We start from the raw sequence: 20196 nt of genomic DNA on the forward strand, positions 1-20196 counted from the left end.
AGGTTGAAGAAATGTACACTGAAATTGAGTCTTCTAGATGAGCAGAAAACCCACTACACTATTATTATGGGGGACTTCAATGCCAAGGTTGGAAAAAGGCAAAACAGCGCAGAAAGAGGAACTATAGGAAATTTTGGAATTGGTGAAAGAAATGAAAGAGGTGAAAGACTTGTGGAATTTGCAGAATCTCAAGGAATGTCAGTAATGAACACTTTTTTCAAGAAAAGGGTGAACAGAAAGTGGACATGGAAGAGTCCAAATGGATTAACAACTAATGAAATCGACTTCATCCTCACTAACAGAAGATATATTGTGAATGATGTTACCGTCCTGAATAAGGTAAATGTTGGAAGTGATCACAGAATGGTAAGATGTACACTTGATATAGATGTAGGAAAGGAAAGGAAAGGAAAAAAACTGACTCAAGTAAATAATACAAAGGTCTTTGAAATAACAGAGGAGGAGAAAAAGCAGTATGTACTGGAACTTAAGAACAGGTTTGAGCTTCTGCAGACTGCTCAGGACCAAGATATCGACGAGGAATGTTTCAACTTTCTGAAAGTGATAAAGCCCAAGAAACCTATAGGGAAACAGAAATCCAAAGAAGAAAAAATTAGTCAAGAAACACTTGTCATGATGAACCAAAGACGACAAATGAAGAGCAAGAAAAACACTGACAGGGAGAAAATTGAGTATACTGAGTTATGCAAAGCCATTAGAAAGAGACTCAGGGAGGACATAAGATTTAACACAAGAAAAGTAGAACAAGCATTAAGGGAAAACAAAGAATTTAAATCAGCAGCCATGAGCAGTAATACAGAAAGACAAATGATACTGAAACTGAAGAATAGCGATGGTGTACTTATAAACAGCAGAGAAGGCATAATTCAAATAGCAGAAGACTACTATAGAGAATTATACAAGGAGCGAGGGAATGATACCAGCAGTGGGGAAGATGGATTGCAAAGTAGCAACACATACGACATACCCGATATTCTTCCTGATGAGGTAGAACATGCATTGAAGAAAATGAAGAATCGGAAAGCCCCGGGGGAAGATGAAGTTACTGTAGAGTTATTAAAATTGGGAGGAAGAGACATAACACAAAAACTGGCAAGGCTCTTCACAAAGTGCATTAGAAAAGGTGTGATGCCTAAGCAGTGGAATAATGCAATCATAGTTTTGCTGCATAAGAAAGGAGATAAATCAGAAATTGGAAATTATAGACCAATTAGCTTGTTATCCCATATCTACAAATTGTTCACAAGGGTCGTTACTAACAGATTAGAAAGAATACTTGATGAGAATCAACCGAAAGAGCAAGCTGGCTTTAGGACAGGATTCTCAACTATGGATCACCTTCACGTAATATCACAGCTAATGGAGAAAGCAAATGAATATAAAACACCATTATGCATGGCATTTGTGGATTATGAAAAGGCATTTGACTCCATACAGCATAAGGCAATGTTTCGGGCACTGGAAAGACAAGGCATAGATACTCCATATATTATGATTTTGAAGAAAATATATGAGAGTGCTACATCCTTTATTAGACTAGACAAAGACAGTAGCAAATTTAAAATCGAGAAAGGAGTTCGACAAGGAGACACAATATCTCCGAAGCTGTTTACTGCTGCCCTTGAGGAAGCTTTCAGAAGATTAGACTGGTCGCAGAAAGGAGTCAATATGAACGGAGAGTACCTAAACCAGTTACGATTTGCAGATGACATTGTGGTCATAAGCCACGATCCCAAAGAATTAGAGGAAAATCTTAATCAGTTATGCACAGTTAGTAAGGACTTTGGACTAAAGATGAATATGGCTAAAACAAAAGTAATGATGAACAAGTATGCCACGGAAAGGGAAATAATGATTGAAGGAGCAGTAATTGAAAAGGTGGAGTCATATACTTATCTGGGACAAGTTATTAGCTGTAATAATGATAAATGGCTGGAAGTCAAGAGAAGAATAAATTTTGGATGGATAGCATTCAGGAAATATAGTCACATACTGAAGAGCAATATCCCAGTTTGTCTGAAACGTAAAATAATGAACCAATGTATACTCCCCACCATGACTTATGGAAGTGAAACTTGGGCACTCACCAAAAGAATGGAAGAGAAACTAAGAACTACACAGCGAAGAATGGAACGAATTATATTGGGAATCAGACTGTTAGATAAGAAGAGAAACACATGGATTAGGCAGCAAACTAAAGTAAAGGACATTCTTATCAGAACTAAATTGGTCTTGAGCAGGACACATAGCTCGAAGACATGATGACAGATGGACTAAGAAAATAACAGAATGGTACCCAAGAGGAGCTAGAAGAAAACCTGGAAGACAAAGGCGGAGATGGATAGATGAAATTCATGAGTTTTTGAGTAGTAAATGGATGGCCAGTGCTCAAAACAGAAGGAACTGGAAAGTTGCTGGAGAGGCCTTCATCCTGCAGTGGATTGAAAATGGCTGATGATGATGGCAATTGCATATGGTTCTTTAGTTACACTGCAAATTTTTTTTGTAGCTTCCTGAAGCAGAATGTATGCTCAACTCATGCTAAGAACTGATATGATTCTACAGTCTGGTGATAACTAAATTCTGTGAAAATAAGCATTTAAATTTCCTTATGCAGTTTACTTTTATCTTATATATTGTTAACTTTTATCTTATATATTATTAATTATTACCAACACACTGAAGCAACCCAAATTGAAAAACTCAATAAATGATAAATTACAAGGTCATCCCCCCAAGTTATGAAATTGGAAAGCAACCCAGTAATTTATTATTTCATGTGCTTATATTTTAAATGAACAAATCTCCATAAAGTTTCTGTCATGGAGTCATCATCATCATCAGCCATTTTCAATCCACTGCAGGATGAAGGCCTCTACGGCAACTTTTCAGTTTTCTATTTTGTGCAATTTGCCATCCATTCACTGCCACATGTGTTTCTGACGTGCAAATCGATCGTCAGACCCGGGTATAGGGGCGAAAGACTAATCGAACCATCTAGTAGCTGGTTCCCTCCGAACTTTCCCTCAGGATAGCTGGCGCTCGAGGGAATCAGTCTCATCCGGTAAAGCGAATGATTAGAGGCCTTGGGGCCGAAACGACCTCAACCTATTCTCAAACTTTAAATGGGTGAGAAGTCCGGCTTGCTTGACTCGAAGCCCGGACGAAAGGATGTGAGTGCCCAGTGGGCCACTTTTGGTAAGCAGAACTGGCGCTGTGGGATGAACACAAATTTCAACCTTTCATCTCCATTGTTGTCTTCCATGTTTTCTTTTAGCTCCTTTTGGATAACATTCTGTTAGTTTCTTAGTCCATCTGTCATCATGTCTTCGAGCTATGGGTCTTGACCAAGTGCATTCAGTTCTTTAGTTTTGATGAGAATGTCCTTTACTTGAGAATGCTGCCTAATCCATGTGTTTCTTTTCTTAACTAACAGCCTGATTCCTAATATAATTTATTCCATTCCTTGCTATGTAGTTTCAGCTTCTATTTCATTATTTTTTGTGAGTGTCCAAGTTTCACTTCCATAAGTCATGGTGGGAAGTATACATTGGATCATTATTTTACGTTTCAGACAAACTGGGATATTGCTACTCAGTAGCCGAGTGGTCAGGAGAGGGAGTGCAGTAGCACACGCTCTTTGAGTAGACTGGGGTTCAAGCCCCTGACTGCTGAATATGGTCGATCTGACAATCCGCACTGGACCAGCGTGGCAGATTATGGTCCATTTCCCTCAGCATGAATTGTTGAGGAGGCTTCCATCCTGCAGTGGGTTGATAATGGCTGCACTTTACTTTTATTTAACTATATTTCCTGAATGCTATCCATCCGAAATTTATTCTTTTCTTTTCTTCTGGTCACTTATCATTATTACAGCTAATGACTTGTACAAGAAAAGTATATGAATCCATCTTTTCAATTTCTGCTCCTTCAATGATTATATCCCTTCCAGTGGCATACTAGTTTATTACTTTTGTTTTAACCATATTCATCTTTAGTCTGAAATCCTTACTAACTCTGCATAACTCATTAAGATTTTCTCTAATTCTTTGGGATCATGGCTTATGATCACAATATCATCTGTAAATTGTAAAGGTGCTCTCCATTCACATTAACTCCTTTCAGTGATCAGTCCAATCTTCTGTAAGCTTCTTCGAGGGTAGCAGTAAACAACTTCAGAGATATTGTGTCTCCTTGTCAAACTCCTTTCTCAATTTTAAATTTGCTACTGTCTTTCCTAGTCCAATAAAGATGTAGCATTCTCATATATTTTCTTCAAAATCATAATGTATGGGATGTCTACTGCCAGTGCCAGAAACATTGCCTTATGTTTTATGGAGTCAAATGCCTTTTCATAATCCACCAAATGCCAGGCATAATGGCATTTTATATTAATTTCCTTTCACAATTAGCTGTGATATTATGTAAAGGTGATCCACAGGCAAGAATCCTGTCCTAAAGCCAGCTTGCTCTTTCAGTTGATTCTCATCAAATATTCTTTCTAATCTGTTAGTAATGACCCTTGTGAACAACTTGCAGATATGGGACAAAAGCTAATTGGTCTATAATTTTCAATTTCATCTCCTTTCAGAAAAATTATGATTGCATTATTCCACTCCTTAGGCATCATGCCTTTCCTAATGTATTTTGTGAAGAGTCTCACCAGTTTCTGTGCCATGTCTCTTCCTCCCAATTTTAACAACTCAACAGCAACTTCATCTTCACCCGAGGCTTTCTGATTCTTCAGTTTCTTCGATGCATGTTCTAATTGATCAGGAAGGATATCGGACTTGTGATCCATATTCCCCACTGCTGGCATCATTCCCTTGCTTCTTGTATAATATTTTATAGTAGTAGTCTTCTGCTATTTGAATTATGCCTTCTCTGCTATTTATAAGTACACTTTCACTATTCTTCAGATTCATTATCATTTGTCTTTCTGTATTACTGCTCATGATTGCTGATTTAAGTCCTTTGTTTTCCCTTAATGCCTGTTCTACTTTTTTTGTGTTAAATCATGGAGTAGTGTTAATAATTTCCTGGTATCTACATGGAAGCAATCTACAAAGAATGATTCCTTAAGGGTCATGTTTGAAGAAAGCTCTACAAGATATACAAGATATACAGTATAATGCTATATATCTTATTAAACAATCTTGAAAAAGTTATTTTTTTCTCCTAAAGGTTGCTACATCGATGATGTTTACACATCCAATTGAAATGTGGTATGACAACACAATGCTTTGAGTGAGAATTAATTACACAATGCAAAAATACATACCTTAATTCTAAAACATCAGTTATGTTGTAACATTATTGTATTCACTTCAGACCTTGAGTGTAGCAAGAAAACAATTTTTATTAGTAAGAAATTTCCATCCTGTACTTCCACATCAGCATTTAAAGTTGTACGAAAAAATTAGATGCAAGATTATTGGATTTTCTGGATAATCAGATGATATATTATGGGAATTCTGTATTTTAAGAAATTAGAAGGAAACTAAAATGATGCAAGAACTGTGAAGTCAGAAATTGAAATTGGAGCCATTAGCAAATTTTTCATAATCCCTTAGGGGTTCTCAAGCCAGCACCAGTTGGGAAAATGCTATTTTATGTAATGCAGAATTGCATTTTAAACGCAAGTTTCCTACATATTTCCCCGAGGCTTTCAAGATTATACAAATCGTAATTCTGGACACAATTCATCAATTTTAGCTGTGTACATATTCAGTAATACCTTTTCTACCCACCATACAGCCAACGAGTTGTATACAGTAAAATCTCATTATAATGACTATATGCAGGGGTAAGACATGTATGAAAATTATCAGTCGTACTAGAGAGAAAGAAATACACATAGTTATCAAAGTTGCTAGAATGCTATGAAAAAATTCTGCATTACAAAATAAAAAGTATTAAATGTTGTAATACTGTATTTTACTGCACTTATTCTGGAGTAGTAGTAGTGGCATGTGATGCAAGAAAGCAAATGTATGAGCTTATGCAGCATCAGCCAACAAAAAAAAAAAAAAAAAAAAAAAACCACACCATTTCCTCCAAATGCCTATCCAGTTCCTCCTTAAATTTATTCAACCTATCAACTTCCACAACGACAGATGGAAGTTTGTTCCAACAATTAACCACATGCTGGCTAAAGGCAAATTTCCGCACATCTATTCTACATCTGTCTTTTCTTATTCAGAGTCTGAAGAACTCTAAAGAACAATAGCTGGTACATGAGTCCATATATCCTGTGAAAATATTTTAACTGATGGTAAATAGATTCATGGCTATTCTCAGCCTTGTGTTTGGCATTACAAGAATGATCTGTGAGATTTCTTTTCTTCTTTGCCTTGGTTAGACTACTGTTTCAAATCTTCTGATGTCAACGCTTGCATAGATTGTGTCAGTGAAATTATTCTCATAGGGACGAAATCCTTTATTCCGCACTCGAACTTAAAATCTCCTCCTTTATTTAAATCTCGGTTTTCCAATAAATGTGCTAAAGCTCTTCAAGATAAGAATGTTGCATATCACAATTGGCTTGTATCCAAATCTTCAGGTTAACTTTCTACCTACACCAAAGTGCACAACAATTGTAAAGCAGTTATCAATAGTCCAAACTAGATTTGAACAAGCTAAGAGTAGAAAACTTGCTTCTTGTCCCAACAGTAGTTGAGCATTCTGGTCTCTTGCCTGCAAAATCATAATGTATGGGATGTCTACTGCCAGTGCCAGAAACATTGCCTTATGTTTTATGGACTTCCCACCTGTGTCAAAACCAGATGGTTCTATTGCACTTTGGCCAATGATAAAGCTGACTTGTTAGCATCCTACTTTTCTTCCAACTCATGTATTGATAATCTAGGTAAACCATCTCCTACCATTCCCAGTACACTCCATTCAACAGCTCCTGTGGTCATTTGTCAAAAGGATTTTAAACAATCTTGATGCTAAGAAAGCTCCAGGTCCTGATGATATTTCTCTGCTTGTTCTCAAAACCTGAACTTACTTTTGTTCTGTGTCATCTTTTTTCACTTTCTTATTCTAAAAGTGTTTTCCCTTGCGCTTGAAAATTTGCTCACATCCAGCCAGTTGCTAAAAAGGGTAACAAATCCCTCCCATCCAATCGTCCCATTATACTTATTTCTAAACTTTCTAAAGGAATAGACAAATCAATTAACCACCAACTCTTAAACTAACTAGAACAATCAACGATTGCCAGAATGGATTCCATCAGTTTTTATCCAGTGATATTTTGACTTATGTTACCCATCTATGGACAAATTCAACAGCAGCTGCTTGAATTTCAAGCAGCTGCTGTTGAATGTTGAGAGTATTGTTTTTTCCTTCCTTGAAATTTCAAAGACTTCTGATTGTGTTTGGCACAAAAGTCTTCTAAATGAGCTTCCATCTTATGGTTTGCCAACTGTTTTTTATAATTGGGTATCCACTTTTCTCTCTGACCACTCACTGCATGTGATGGTAGATGGCTCTCTGTCTTCTAATTTTTCCACAAATGCTAGCATTCCCCAAAGTTCAGTTCTTTCTTCCACTCATTTCCTCTTTTCTTTTTCACTTTTTCCTCTTGTATATTAATAACCTTCTTCCACTGACCAGAAATCCTATCCATAATTTTACTGATGTTAGTACATTGCATTCCACCTTACAGTTTGAGAAATGTGTCCTGCACAAACATCTTTAACTTCTCAAATATCTACTATCAATTCCTTAAATGCTGATTTCCAAGTATTTCTCCAGTGGAGCAAAGATAATTTAGTTGATTTCAATCCTTCTAAAACTCAGTCCCGTCTTATTATCTTGCAAAAAGGATTCTTCTGCTCCTGTGCTTACTTTCAATGACACTGATTTCTAGGCAAGATCATATATCTGTATTGGGGATTACCGTGACTTCTAATCTTTCTTGACATAAGCACTTTACAAATATTGCTTCCTCTGCATCTATAAAACTGGGTTTTCTCTTTTGCTCTCGGCATTACCTTTCTTGCAAACAGCTGTTCACTCTGTACAAATTGCAAATCCACCCTACCATGGAATATTATTCCCACATCTGGGGCGGTGCCCCCAAAACCTCTCTCAGGCTTCTAGATTCCATTCAAAAGAGGGCAGTTAGGTTAATTAATGACTCACCTCTAACAGAGTCTCTCCACTCTGTCTCATAGATGCACTGTTTCTGTTGCATGCCTTTTCTATAGATAGTAAAACCAGACCTATAGTGCTCAATATGTTCTACAGTGATTTCAATATTTGTAGAAGAATAAGAAAAATTTATCTCAATATGATAAGTAGAACACTTCAGTATGATACTCTCCAGAAATTAAAACGAATATAACATTAATGCAAAATGATTACAGTAAAAAATAAATTGAAAACAATTTTAAAAAATCAAATGAACGCAATTAAAAATTAATTTGAAAAATTAAAAAGTATTGAAAAACAAATTTCCTTCCTTTCATTTTTCAATATTTATGTTAAACTTTTTTGTTAAAAATTTTAATTGTGTTCAATTGATTTTTTTAATTGTTTTCAATTTATTTTTTACTGTAATCTTTTTTTTTTTTATGAAAACCCCAAACATGAAAGTTATCAAAACCTATAGTACTTAGTACCATGCATGGGGAGAGGGGGATGCCGGAAACTTTGCTCTAGAGACTAAACATGGGTTTCACCACTTCAAGCCTCCAATAAACAAAGTGGTGGTATTTCACCGGTTGATGAAAGTCATCTACCACCTATGCATTAATGTTATATTCATTTTAATTTCTGGAGAGTATCATACGGAAATGTTCTCCGTATTATATTGAGGTAAATTTCTCTTATTCTTCTACAAAGCCTTTTCTATAGATACTTCCATGGGCACTGTTTGGCTTCTGTAATTCCTGCTTAAGAGTTGGTAGTTAATTGATTTCTCCATTCCTTTAGAAAGTGTAGAAATAAGTATAAGTGGACGATTGGTTGGGAGGGATTTGCTACCCTTTCAAAGCAATCCGAACAAGTGCCATTACCACTCCACATCCTTTTACTGTCTAACTTCAAACTCACGGAACCAACTTTTCTTCTTCCGCATTTATTCATTCAACTTGTTTTCTGGAACAGCTTCCTTCATACATATTTCCTGAAAATTACAATCTAGAAAAATTCAAGTTTAATGTCAACAAGTATCTTTTATCTTCTCAACCTTCAGCCCATGCATGATTCTAAGTACTACAGGTTTTAATACCTCTATGTCAGCAGTTTTCATTAAAAAAAAAAAAATTTGCCTGATTCATAGAACACCATCCATTATTTCTGAAATCTAATTAAAATGAAGGTTTATATTGCTATATGCACACATACATATGCAATAAACAATATTATTGCATATAAACAACATATGCACATATACTATATAAAAAAAAAGTAATTATCATAGATTATATACATTTTTTTCCGTTTAAATTCTAAAATAAGTAAACAAGGAAAAAAAATTACCTTTGTAATAATAGTACTTAATGGCTCATCAGCCTTATTATATAAGTCTGCAAGATTCCACTTCTTGATTGTCTTGTCATCTCCCACCTAAATCACATAAGCCAAGAAAGCATTACAGTGTTAACCATAATATAATGATTATCAGGAGCAAAAATAAATATCTTTATTAGAGATATAGCATAAAAATTAACCACAATTAAATGTCTTCTCTATATTACAAAAACTCTAATTACATTTCATACCATAAAAAAAAAGGTAAGGTAAGCGGCAGCCATTATCAATCCACTGCAGGATGGAAGCCTCCTCAACAATGTATGTTGAGGGAAATGGACCATAATCTGCTCCAGTGTGGGTTGGCAGATTGACCGTATTTAGCAGTCAGGGGCTTGAACCCCCCCCCAGTCTGCTCAAGGAGTGTGTGCTACTGCACTCCTGCTCCTGACCACTCGACTACGGAAGCCTTCATACCATACTAAGATAAAATAACATAAAATAATAGGCAGAAAAAAATGATTAATGAAAAAAAAAAGGCAAAATTAAATCGGAAAAAGTGTTCTTCTCTATGATTTTGAAATAAGAAATTACAGTAAGTCCCCGACTTGCATAAATTCGGACCTGCGCAAATTTTTTTTTCACTCAATTTTTTTTTTTTTAGGATTGTAAAATTTAAAACAGTAAAAAATAATAATAATAAGCAATCGATAACGACAAACATGCCACAATCAAATTGCACAAGTGAGATACGGAGTTAAAATTTCAAAAATAGGAATGAAGAGAAGATTCTGAAAATTTATTTATGACTGAAGATTTCAGTGAAGGGGGGGACACATTTAACCATAATAACATAAAAACCCACAGAATTCCAGCTATCGGTATTATCGCAAATGCAATAAAATCATGTTTACTATCCGTTTATAATAGATTGCACTAACAAAAAAGCCCAATAAACTGGAAACTGCAAATTCTTTTTATTGTTTTGTGGTAGTGATCTCCAGAAATCTGCTTTAGTTAAATGGGAGCATGTGAGCTCACATGTGGTGATAATAGTGTGTTTCTGCTTAACCCTGTGAAGTTCTTTACAGAAAATTTCATTTTGACCATTATCATGGTGCCGACTAAGAGAATAAGTGATAGCGGTACTAGTAAATCTACCAAGAAAAGAAAGCGATCGATTTGGATCAGAAAATTAAAATAATAGGGATGTATGAAAATGGTAAAACATTAACAAGTATTGCAGGGAATTCAGATTTGTCAGTGTGAATGATGAACACAATAATAAAGGACAAAGACAGAATATGAGAAGGGATCAGTACCAAGGAAGTCAACTATGATAACCAAGGCTACAAAATACATATCAGTTTTTACTGTACAATAACATGCGTTTTTTCCTTCCTTTTGTTTTCTTTTTTTACATGCCACTCTGGCTACTTCATCGCTATCACCAGATAAAGTTAAAGTGTTTAATTGAACTAATTAAAAATATAGTAGAACCCAGATAAGAAGTTTTCCAAGGGACTGGAGATTTAGAACTTCTTATGCGGGGAAACTTCTTAGAAGGGAAAATGACCTAAGGGTAAGAAATATTAACTATACAAATAAAAATGAAAAGATACACATACATAAGTTAATATAATATTGGTGTAAACACACCATAGACAACTCTTAAATAAAAAACTACGTTAGTAGTATGAAGGGCATCATTTTATCAGTTTCATATTGTGCTCTTCACAACGAGTTGCCATGTATTGCTTTTTTTTTTTTTTTTTTTTGATTTGGAAGTTGTTGGCGCATCGGCTTCTGTGGCCATATTGCACCTCCCAAGGTTTTTGCAGTACTTTGATCCAAGCCCGAGGCGGGAATCGAACCCGCAACCTTTGGGTTGCCGGGCAGGTACTTTACCCACTCGGCTAGCCCGGTCGGCCGCCATGTATTGCACTGCCTAGAATAAGTAACACTTCACTAAAAGAGAAGAGTATTGTTACTTATTCTCAGTGGGCACCACCACCCATGGGTGGTGGTGCCCACTGAGAATAAATAATAGAAAGAGCACAATATGAGATACAGATGAAATGATGCCCTTCACACTACTAACGTAGTTTTTTATTTAAGAGTAGTCTATGGTGTGTTTACACCAATAATATATAAATTATTATACTCTTAAAGATATGGTGCCTTGCATTTAATTTTACTTAAATACATAAGTTAAAGATCATTTTTAAGTATTTCAGAATTTATAAATATTTTACTCTGCTTATAGGAAACAATTTTAAACTGAGGATTTCTAATTACTTAACATTCTGTTCAATAAACTCAGTGCCTTCACAACGAGTTGCCCTGATATTGAACCACCTCGAATAAGTCAATAGTTCAATATCGCTTCGACAGTGGATTCTCGAATAGTCAACACTTCACCAGTGAATTCTCAGCGGATATCACCAGCCCTGGGTGGTGGTATCCGCCGAGAATTAGCAACGTTAGTATTCTCCAGTGGCAAAGCTTTGCTTATTCGAGATAGTGCAATATCAGGGCAACTCATTGTGAAGGCATTCACAACTTGAGATGTAACAAAAAATGATGCCATTTCACCTACTTCAATGATTTACTACAAACTAAAATGGTGCTATGCACTAACTTGTTCAATTACCAAAATGTTTATATTGTTTTATATTTTTTTTAATATATAAAAATCAAGAATTTCTGTATTTAAAAAACGTATTAACTGGGAAAAACACCATTATAATAATACGCCGCATATTCTCTATTATGAACTTTTTATATGGGAAAAAGTTTTTACTCAGGAAACTTCTTACATGGGAAAATAATACATTACAACATATAGAATTAAAATTGGGAATTAAAAAACCAAACATAGTAGATGGGAAAACGTCTTAAGCAGGAATTTCTTAGCGCGTTTTCACGGACACTACGGTCGATTTTTTCTTCCGATTTTTTTGATTGATCGTACCGTTGACTCATTGATTTTATAATGTTTTGCCACTGAAGAGACACTTTCACCATTAGAAATTTTGTCTAATAACTCAATTTTATTCGCTAATGTATACCTTTAATATTTTCACATTTCCCTTGTTATTCGTAGCCATATTTTTGTACGGGTTAGAAAGAACTTGTCTACAATAAAGTCACTTTCTTCCGTTAACATGCTTGAAAAAGTCTGTTTTACACTGCAAAACTGTAGATTTATCACTTTTGTAAGCATATCAATTTATAAATTGATAAATTTATTCAATTTATAAGCATATAAATTAAAAGCAAACGACGAAACTTTCCATGACAAGCGCATAACACATACTGAACAAGGATTAGCGAGAAACATCCACGCTCGCGATTTTGTCACCCCTCTCCCCCCACCCACTGAGCGCTGTTTTGACCAGGAAAGATAATTTTAGCCACGCCCACGTTTTTTTATGGCGGAAAATGTTCACGGCACTTTAAAATTCACATTTTTTTAGGTTTCATTTTATACTAAATCAGCAACCGCGAATAGTGGGGGTTTACTGTATATGTATATATTCACGCTAGCAAAAGTCCCACACATAAAAATTAATACATTAAAACCGCCATACGCCCAGCATTCGGCCTAAAAAATTAAAGCGATAATATCCCCACGTCAACGCAAATAATAAAAATCACTTTATTTTATTTTCTTGATGACCATTGGAATATCCGACCCAGTTTTTTTTTTTTTGGTCCTAGCCGCCGAAATCTCAGGAAACTAAGCAGCAGGACCTGCCAGAGTAAACTAAGTCTACAGAGTTCCTGGCCTGCCTCCACAGGGCGTAAGTGGGGCAACGTTGGATCCCAACAGGGGTCCAGCGGCTAAATGGCCAGAAGAACAATGGTACACGACATTACACGATCCAAGATCCATACACTTTTAAATCTCTGGCATTTACAGAGTACTGTAATACACCACAATGTAAACTACGCGGAGATGGGGGGAACCCCTGGTGCCGCTTGACCCTAAAAACACTTACACTGTATATGTATATAGAGGGCTAGTGATTTTGTGCTCTTACATTTCCTTTAATTTCAAGTGCAATTATCAACCAAGTGTAGATTATTTGGGATATCCTGTAAGCTAAAGATGTCATCTATACAAAAGTTCCAACTATCGGCCCAGAATTTTTGAGGTAAACTTACTTTTGATAATTTTAGATAGACATAATTATATGCTTTAGCAGTAGTGACCGGATGCACGTGTGTCACAGCACTTAGAGCGAATGCCACCCTGCTGCACGTACTCGCAATTAGGCTAATCCCTGCCTCGAGCAACAAGGCTCCAACCCTCTGCCTTTTGTTTCTCAGGAAATAGAAAGTAGTTAATAGTGCACCATGTTTGTTGTTTACTTGTTTGAACTTAAGAAGAGCAAGCTATACAATAAGGTAATTTATTTCCAGAGCTTCCAAATTTACCCTACTTGATCATTTATTTTCAATGTATGTAAATATATTTTTCTAAAACATCGAAGTCAGCCTGCAAAAAATCGCCAACTTAGTTCAGCCCCTATTTGACCACTTACTTGTGGTTTTTTTGGCAATTACAAAGAGCTCTGCTTCAACTTACCATGAGTAGATAATCATTTATCCGTATTCCTCTCGTTAATCCAGATACCCACTAAAACAACATGAGCGACGCTGAAGTTGAACTGATAGTTAAGGGACAGGCGGATTACCCAATCCGCTCAAAGAATGAGGCCCCGGCAACTGGGGAAGGTATGAATAAACCTACAAAGACCAAGGCCAAGAAGAAAGAGAAGGTTAGAAGGTCTGCAAGGTCTGCTACAGACGTTCCAACAACGAAGGAAGTCTCTGAAGAGGCTGCCAATGAATCATTCAGCGAATCTGACCATGAAGAACACAAGAGTCAGGAAACTGAGCATGAAGGAAAAAAGTCAGGAACCCCCTATTACCCAGGTTCCCCCCTTGACTGGGACTCCAGTGGAACAGATTATTGCCATTAGAGGAACCCTAGAAAAATACATGGCTAAGCAATCAAGTAGAATTACTGCTGCCATTAGAACTGACGTGATAGAGATCTTCAGTAAAATGGAGACAGTGGTTCAAAAATTACATGTTGACCACGAGAGGCTTAAAGCAAAAATCGAAGTTCTCATATAGGAGGGGGAAAAACAAATGCAAAAATGCCCCAGCTCCTTTTCAGAGGTGGTGAGGAATGGAGCTCAATATGTGCCCAACCAACCAGAAAAAGTACAAAACCGAAAGGCGGTAAGAAAGCCTGAATCACATGTTATTTTGGTTAAACCAGTGGAAGACGCACATTTAGATACCAGTGAAGCAGTCAAGGAAGCACTCACAAAAAACTTCAAGGAGCAGATGAAAACTGTAAAAATAGAGTATTAGAAAGACCAGGCATTCAGGAGTCTTAACAGAAACAGACACCAGGGAGGAGGCACAAACCATCCTGAATAATGATGGTTTGACAAATTTCGGGCTTAGGGCAGAAGCCCCAAAGAAAAAAGGGCCTTCAGTAGTGATCTTTGATGTGGACGAGAGCTTAACACCAGAGGAGCTCAAAGCCGAGATCTTTAATAAAAATCTAAGTATATACCTGCAAGATGAAGCTAGCGTGGATGATATTAGTCCGAAATACAAAAAGAAGACCAAGTCACCTACAAACGTAAACTGGGTAATCGAACTATCAACCAGAGCATGGCAAATTCTGGGAGCTCAAAACAGAATATTCATTGGATGGGGCAGCCATAGATTCAAAGAATATATTCCTGTCCGCAGATGTTACAGGTGTCTCTGCTTTGGCCATACCTCATATACTTGCAATCAGCGTGAATCCACATGTGGCCACTGTGCCCAAAAGGGACATGACTGTAAGGATTGTCCTGTCAGAGATCAGCCGCCAAGCTGCGCAAATTGCAAGGCTGCAAAGGCTCCACACCAACATTCCATCTAAGATACCAACTGCCCTGTCTATCTAAAAGTAAAGAGTCTCTACCAAATGCAGATAAATTATGGATAGAATTCCTTCTCCCAATTAACAACTAGAGATAAGAATTGTACAATTAAATGCGCAGAGAGCAAGAGTCATTGCAGACCAGCTAAAGATAAAGGCTGAGGAAAAACAAATAGATCTAATCCTGCTCCAGGAGCCCTATGTTCGCTCTGAGGTTGTTATGGGCTACCCCTCATCGTATAAAATTGTCCACTGTACAAATGACCAACTATGGGCTGCGATTGTCATCAGAAACCCTGATATCACAGCAACCAAGATCACCCCACTATGCACTTCCATCAGTACCTGTGCCCAAATCGTGACATCTCTTGGATCACTGTTCATCCTCTCTCTCTACAGCCATCCAGGTGAAGACATCACTGCTGCGATCTCTCTGATTGAAATGGCACTCCAGCTCTTCCCGGGTGGGCAGCTACTGATAGGCATGGACTCAAACTGTCACTCGCTTCTCTGGCACAGTCACGCACCAGATAGGAATGCCCTAGGAAATGGCTCAAGACTTGAGGACCTTATCCTCACATCAGGCTTACAAATCTTAAACCACCCAGGACATCTACCCACTTACAGTGGCCCACTCTGGGAGAGCGAAACTGATATCACAATGGCTATGCCTGACTTAGCCAACAAACTTTCCAGCTGGATGATCCAGGAGACCTGGACCACTTCAGACCACAGAGCGATCACATTCTCCCTTGTTCGCTCTGTGGAACGCGTCACATCGATTCCAAAGGACATTGTATGTTATAACACCAAAAAAGCGGATTGGCAATGCTTCCTTGTGGAACTGTCCAGACGGCTACCAGATGATGTTCCTCTACCGGCTTCACTCTCGCCGGATCACTGTGTACGCAATATTACTGCCATCATCAAAAGTGCCTGTGATCTGTCCATTCCGTGTAGGAGGAGGCCATACCGCTATGCTGTCCCCTGGTGGAATACAGACCTTCGGGACTTAAGAAAGAGGGCACAACAAGCCAGGAAAACTTACCAACATGCACGTACCCATCTTCCCCCACATGAGGTTGAAACTGCCCGGGAGGCATATCGGGTAGTTAGAAACATATACACCAAGGAAATCTGTAAGTGTAAGAAGGAAATTCGTAAGTGTAAGAAGGAATCATGGCACACCCTGGTCTCTACTATTGGCAATGAAGACCCATGGGGCATCATGTTCCGCATCGTCACCAATAGGCTGCCTAGAGGTGAGGTTCTTAGTACAACTCTCAAACCAGATGGCTCTTCAACCTTTACCTGGTCTGACTCAATAAACAATATTCTTGATTCCATTTACCCTACCGAATTTTCAGCGATGTCACTGGAGCAACAGCAGTTCATCAACAGTAATCAAGCTTATCAGCCAGAGGCTACGGAACCGCTCTTCACTATGTTAGAGATGAATATGGCTCTGGCTAAAATGAAAGATGGCAAAATGCCAGGTGCTGACTTACTCGAAGTCGACGTAGTCAAGAAATTCGCTGAAGGCTACCCCACCACACTCTTGAGCCTCCTCAACAAGTGCCTTGCTGAAAGAACTTTCCCTGTACCCTGGAAAACTGCTACTCTCAAGCTGATCCTGAAAAATCCAGATAAACCGCCCCAACTTCCTGCCTCCTACCGACCAATTGCTCTGCTCTCCGTTTTGGCCAAACTTCTAGAACGACTTCTGCTGTATCGCCTTTCCACTTGCTATACCGATAAGCAACTCACCTCACCATGTCAGTTTGGATTCAAGACAGGCTCCAGCACTGAAGATGCTATACACAACTTGATTAACCAGGCCACACATACAACTTCAAAGTATACTCTAGCCATCATGGTGGACTTTGCTGGTGCCTTCGATCGACTGTGGTGGCCCAGTGTCTTTCGGAGGCTTCAGCAGGCAAACACATCCAAAAACCTATCACAGAAATAGAAAATTACAAGTTGTAAACAAATACCAGACTATGACAAGATGCGTTCACCGGGGTTGCCCCCAGGGCTCTGTCCTTGGGCCACTCCTCTGGTCCATTGTTCTGGACGAGTTCCTGGGGTTTGACCTGGGTGGAGCCAGACCCTTAGCCTTCGCTGATGATCTTGTTCTGGTAGTTCAAGGTGAAACAAGAGCGGCACTGGAAGCAAAAGCAAATACAGCTCTGGAAAAGCTCTAAAACTGGGCAGCACTCCACAACCTCTCAATTTCTGGTGAGAAAACAAAATCGATTCTCCTCAAGGGAAAGCTACAAATACGCAGGCCTCCAACAATGAAATTAAATAACATCCCTATACGTCTCTACACAGAAGTCAAATACCTGGGAATCTACATTGACACCGGTCTTACCTTTCACTCTCATCTGAAGTACTTATCCACAAAAATCCGGACGTATACGGCGATGATAAGAAGAGTCAGCAGAGCGGACTGGGGTTTAAAGCATAAAGCTTTGTCTCTCATCTATAAAGCGGAGTTTCTCCCAATTGTGTGTTATGGAGCCTCAGTTTGGTGCACAAAGGCCATCCTGGAAAAGAACAAGCGTAAACTTGACTCAATACAAAGATTCATGCAATTGTCTATCTGCAGGGCTACTGGATGCCAAAATACACTAGTCCCGATGTGTTCCAAATAACCGGAATCAACTGTATAACTATTTTTCTTCATTCTTCTGAGGATATTGTGCGGTTTTTGTAATTATATCATATCAGGAATATATTTTATTAGTCATTTCCCCCGAGTTATGTAAAACTCCCTTACGCAAGAAGTTCTGGAATGTATCTCTTACGTATGTCACAGACTTACTGTATTTCAGTACAATTAGTTTACTATGATACTGCTGTTTTGTTGTAAACATCAGAATATACTCTATGTTAAGAAAAACATAGCAATGAGGAAAAAATATGCTAACCGCATGTCAAACCTTGCAGTGAGAAAGATGGTTGATATAGAAAGTTAGAATTGTGTTTGTTCAACTAGATAATTTTAGACTATGCTCATTCCGTTTTTATTCAAGAAAAATAATATGCTAGTATTAAAATGCTACTTAGTGTGAAAGTTATTAGCATGAGTTTTATATCCTCTACTTACTTTGCCCTTGATGCTAATTTAATTTTGATAAATCTTCTGTATACTTTACTTTCACACAATGAAGGAAAGCTGTGGCCATTTACTATATTTTAAATGCAGTAAGTTTCCAGACATTTTCTTATTTCTGAAAAACTGTTAATGCGATTCAATTTAAATTGAATTAAAAAAATAATAATAAATTAACAGCTTTCTACACAATACTGCAGTAAAAACTCATTACAAGAAACATCTCAGAGGGGGTGCACAAATCATTTTGTTGTAAGAAAATTTCATTCTAATAAATATTAGTGAAAATATTTAGGAGTATAGTAAATAAATTCAATAAATTTGAAGTGTGGTCAAGACATCAAAGGTGGATTTTTGGGATATCAGAGATGTGCTGTCACACAGATATAAGGAATGCAGAATTTGAATTTGAGGAGTACAATGCATATAAAAAGGACATGGCATGGCAGCCACAATCCCCTAGTTACCATTCTTCCTACTGACTCAGGAACCCTGAGGTTGCCTGAGCTTCCCAGGAAGGGCCAAAAAAAAAAAAAAAAAAAAAGACAAAGAGAGGAGTAAAAATGGAAGTGGAAAAGGGGTGACAACTGGGGTCTCCTGAAACTGTATGCCCAGCCTGCTCAAGGGGTGGAGGTATTAAAATGGGTGGATTTGTTAAAAGGGTGAGAAGAGCAATTGGAAAGGGGGGGGGGATTCCACCTAGGGAGGAGGGGAAGAAAAGTTATAGGGAAAGAGATCCCTAGAGTAGCAAAGGAGGAAGGGCAGAAGAAGGGAATAATAGGAGATGGATGCAGGTGGAAACATCCACCCAGAGAGAAATGGTGGGTAGAGTGGGGGAAGCCATCTCCCCCAGGGGAAGGGGAGTAAAAGTCATAGGTAAAACCCATGAGGTTGACACATGGATGCCGAGATACCACGTCAAGATGGAAGACGTCTACAGCATTCCAGACATGGGGAAAACTAACATCCTGGTCATGGAGATCCATGGCAACAGGGAAATGAAACTCCTGGCTATGAGTTGCAGAATATACTGCTGGACCCCTACATCATAGATGAGTAGAGGAGAATTGAAGGTGTGGCTGCATAGCCCTGGAGGCTATTATAAGATTCACCCCAGCCTGATGCAAGCAGCTGATCTCCACTACTCTACCCCCAGAAAACCAGTAGTGGTACTTGCAATTTGCACCAGTCAGTTGGAGGGGCACAATAACCTGAAATAGACGGCTTTGGTTAGTCCTTTATTTATAAAAGGCTCCTCTAAATCTGAATTTCCCTGTAGTCCCATGCTGCTGAGGTGACGCAGTCAGTTTGGTGCCTGAGAATCCAGGCAGTTATCCCACACTATGACAGTGTCAGCAACACACACCTAATGGTGTCAGGGTTGCTCTGGCAGCTAAGTTACCCAGAATTCATCCCACACCACACTGGGTGTCAGTCAGCATTGTGGTGAACTGAGACACCATCCATGGGATAATCCCAGAGATCTCCCATGCTGTAGCAACAGCAGCAGCATCATACACCATTAGGTGTTTGCAGTCAAATTAGGTAGTGTCAGATCTGGTGGTCAAATTTGTATGTTTAGACAGGGGTGCTTAATTTGGGGCCCCCAGCAGAG

At 38.1% G+C, this 20196-nt stretch overlaps 1 protein-coding gene across 2 annotated transcripts in view; it reads right to left on the reverse strand.

Moving 5' to 3' along the window:
• LOC150084428 (DDB1- and CUL4-associated factor 13) overlaps nucleotides 1-20196 on the reverse strand; it is a 175960-nt gene that overhangs the window by 129856 nt on the left and 25908 nt on the right. For both annotated transcript variants that reach the window (XM_090375218.1, XM_090375219.1), the window contains one exon: nucleotides 9514-9600. In XM_090375218.1, coding sequence (XP_090231344.1) covers nucleotides 9514-9600 — 87 coding nt within the window. The remainder of the gene's footprint in view (nucleotides 1-9513; nucleotides 9601-20196) is intronic.

Source organism: Mastigoproctus giganteus, chromosome 6, assembly GCF_048544385.1.
Source record: "Mastigoproctus giganteus isolate SK-2022 chromosome 6, ASM4854438v1, whole genome shotgun sequence".
NCBI classification, from domain to species: Eukaryota; Metazoa; Arthropoda; class Arachnida; order Uropygi; family Thelyphonidae; genus Mastigoproctus; species Mastigoproctus giganteus.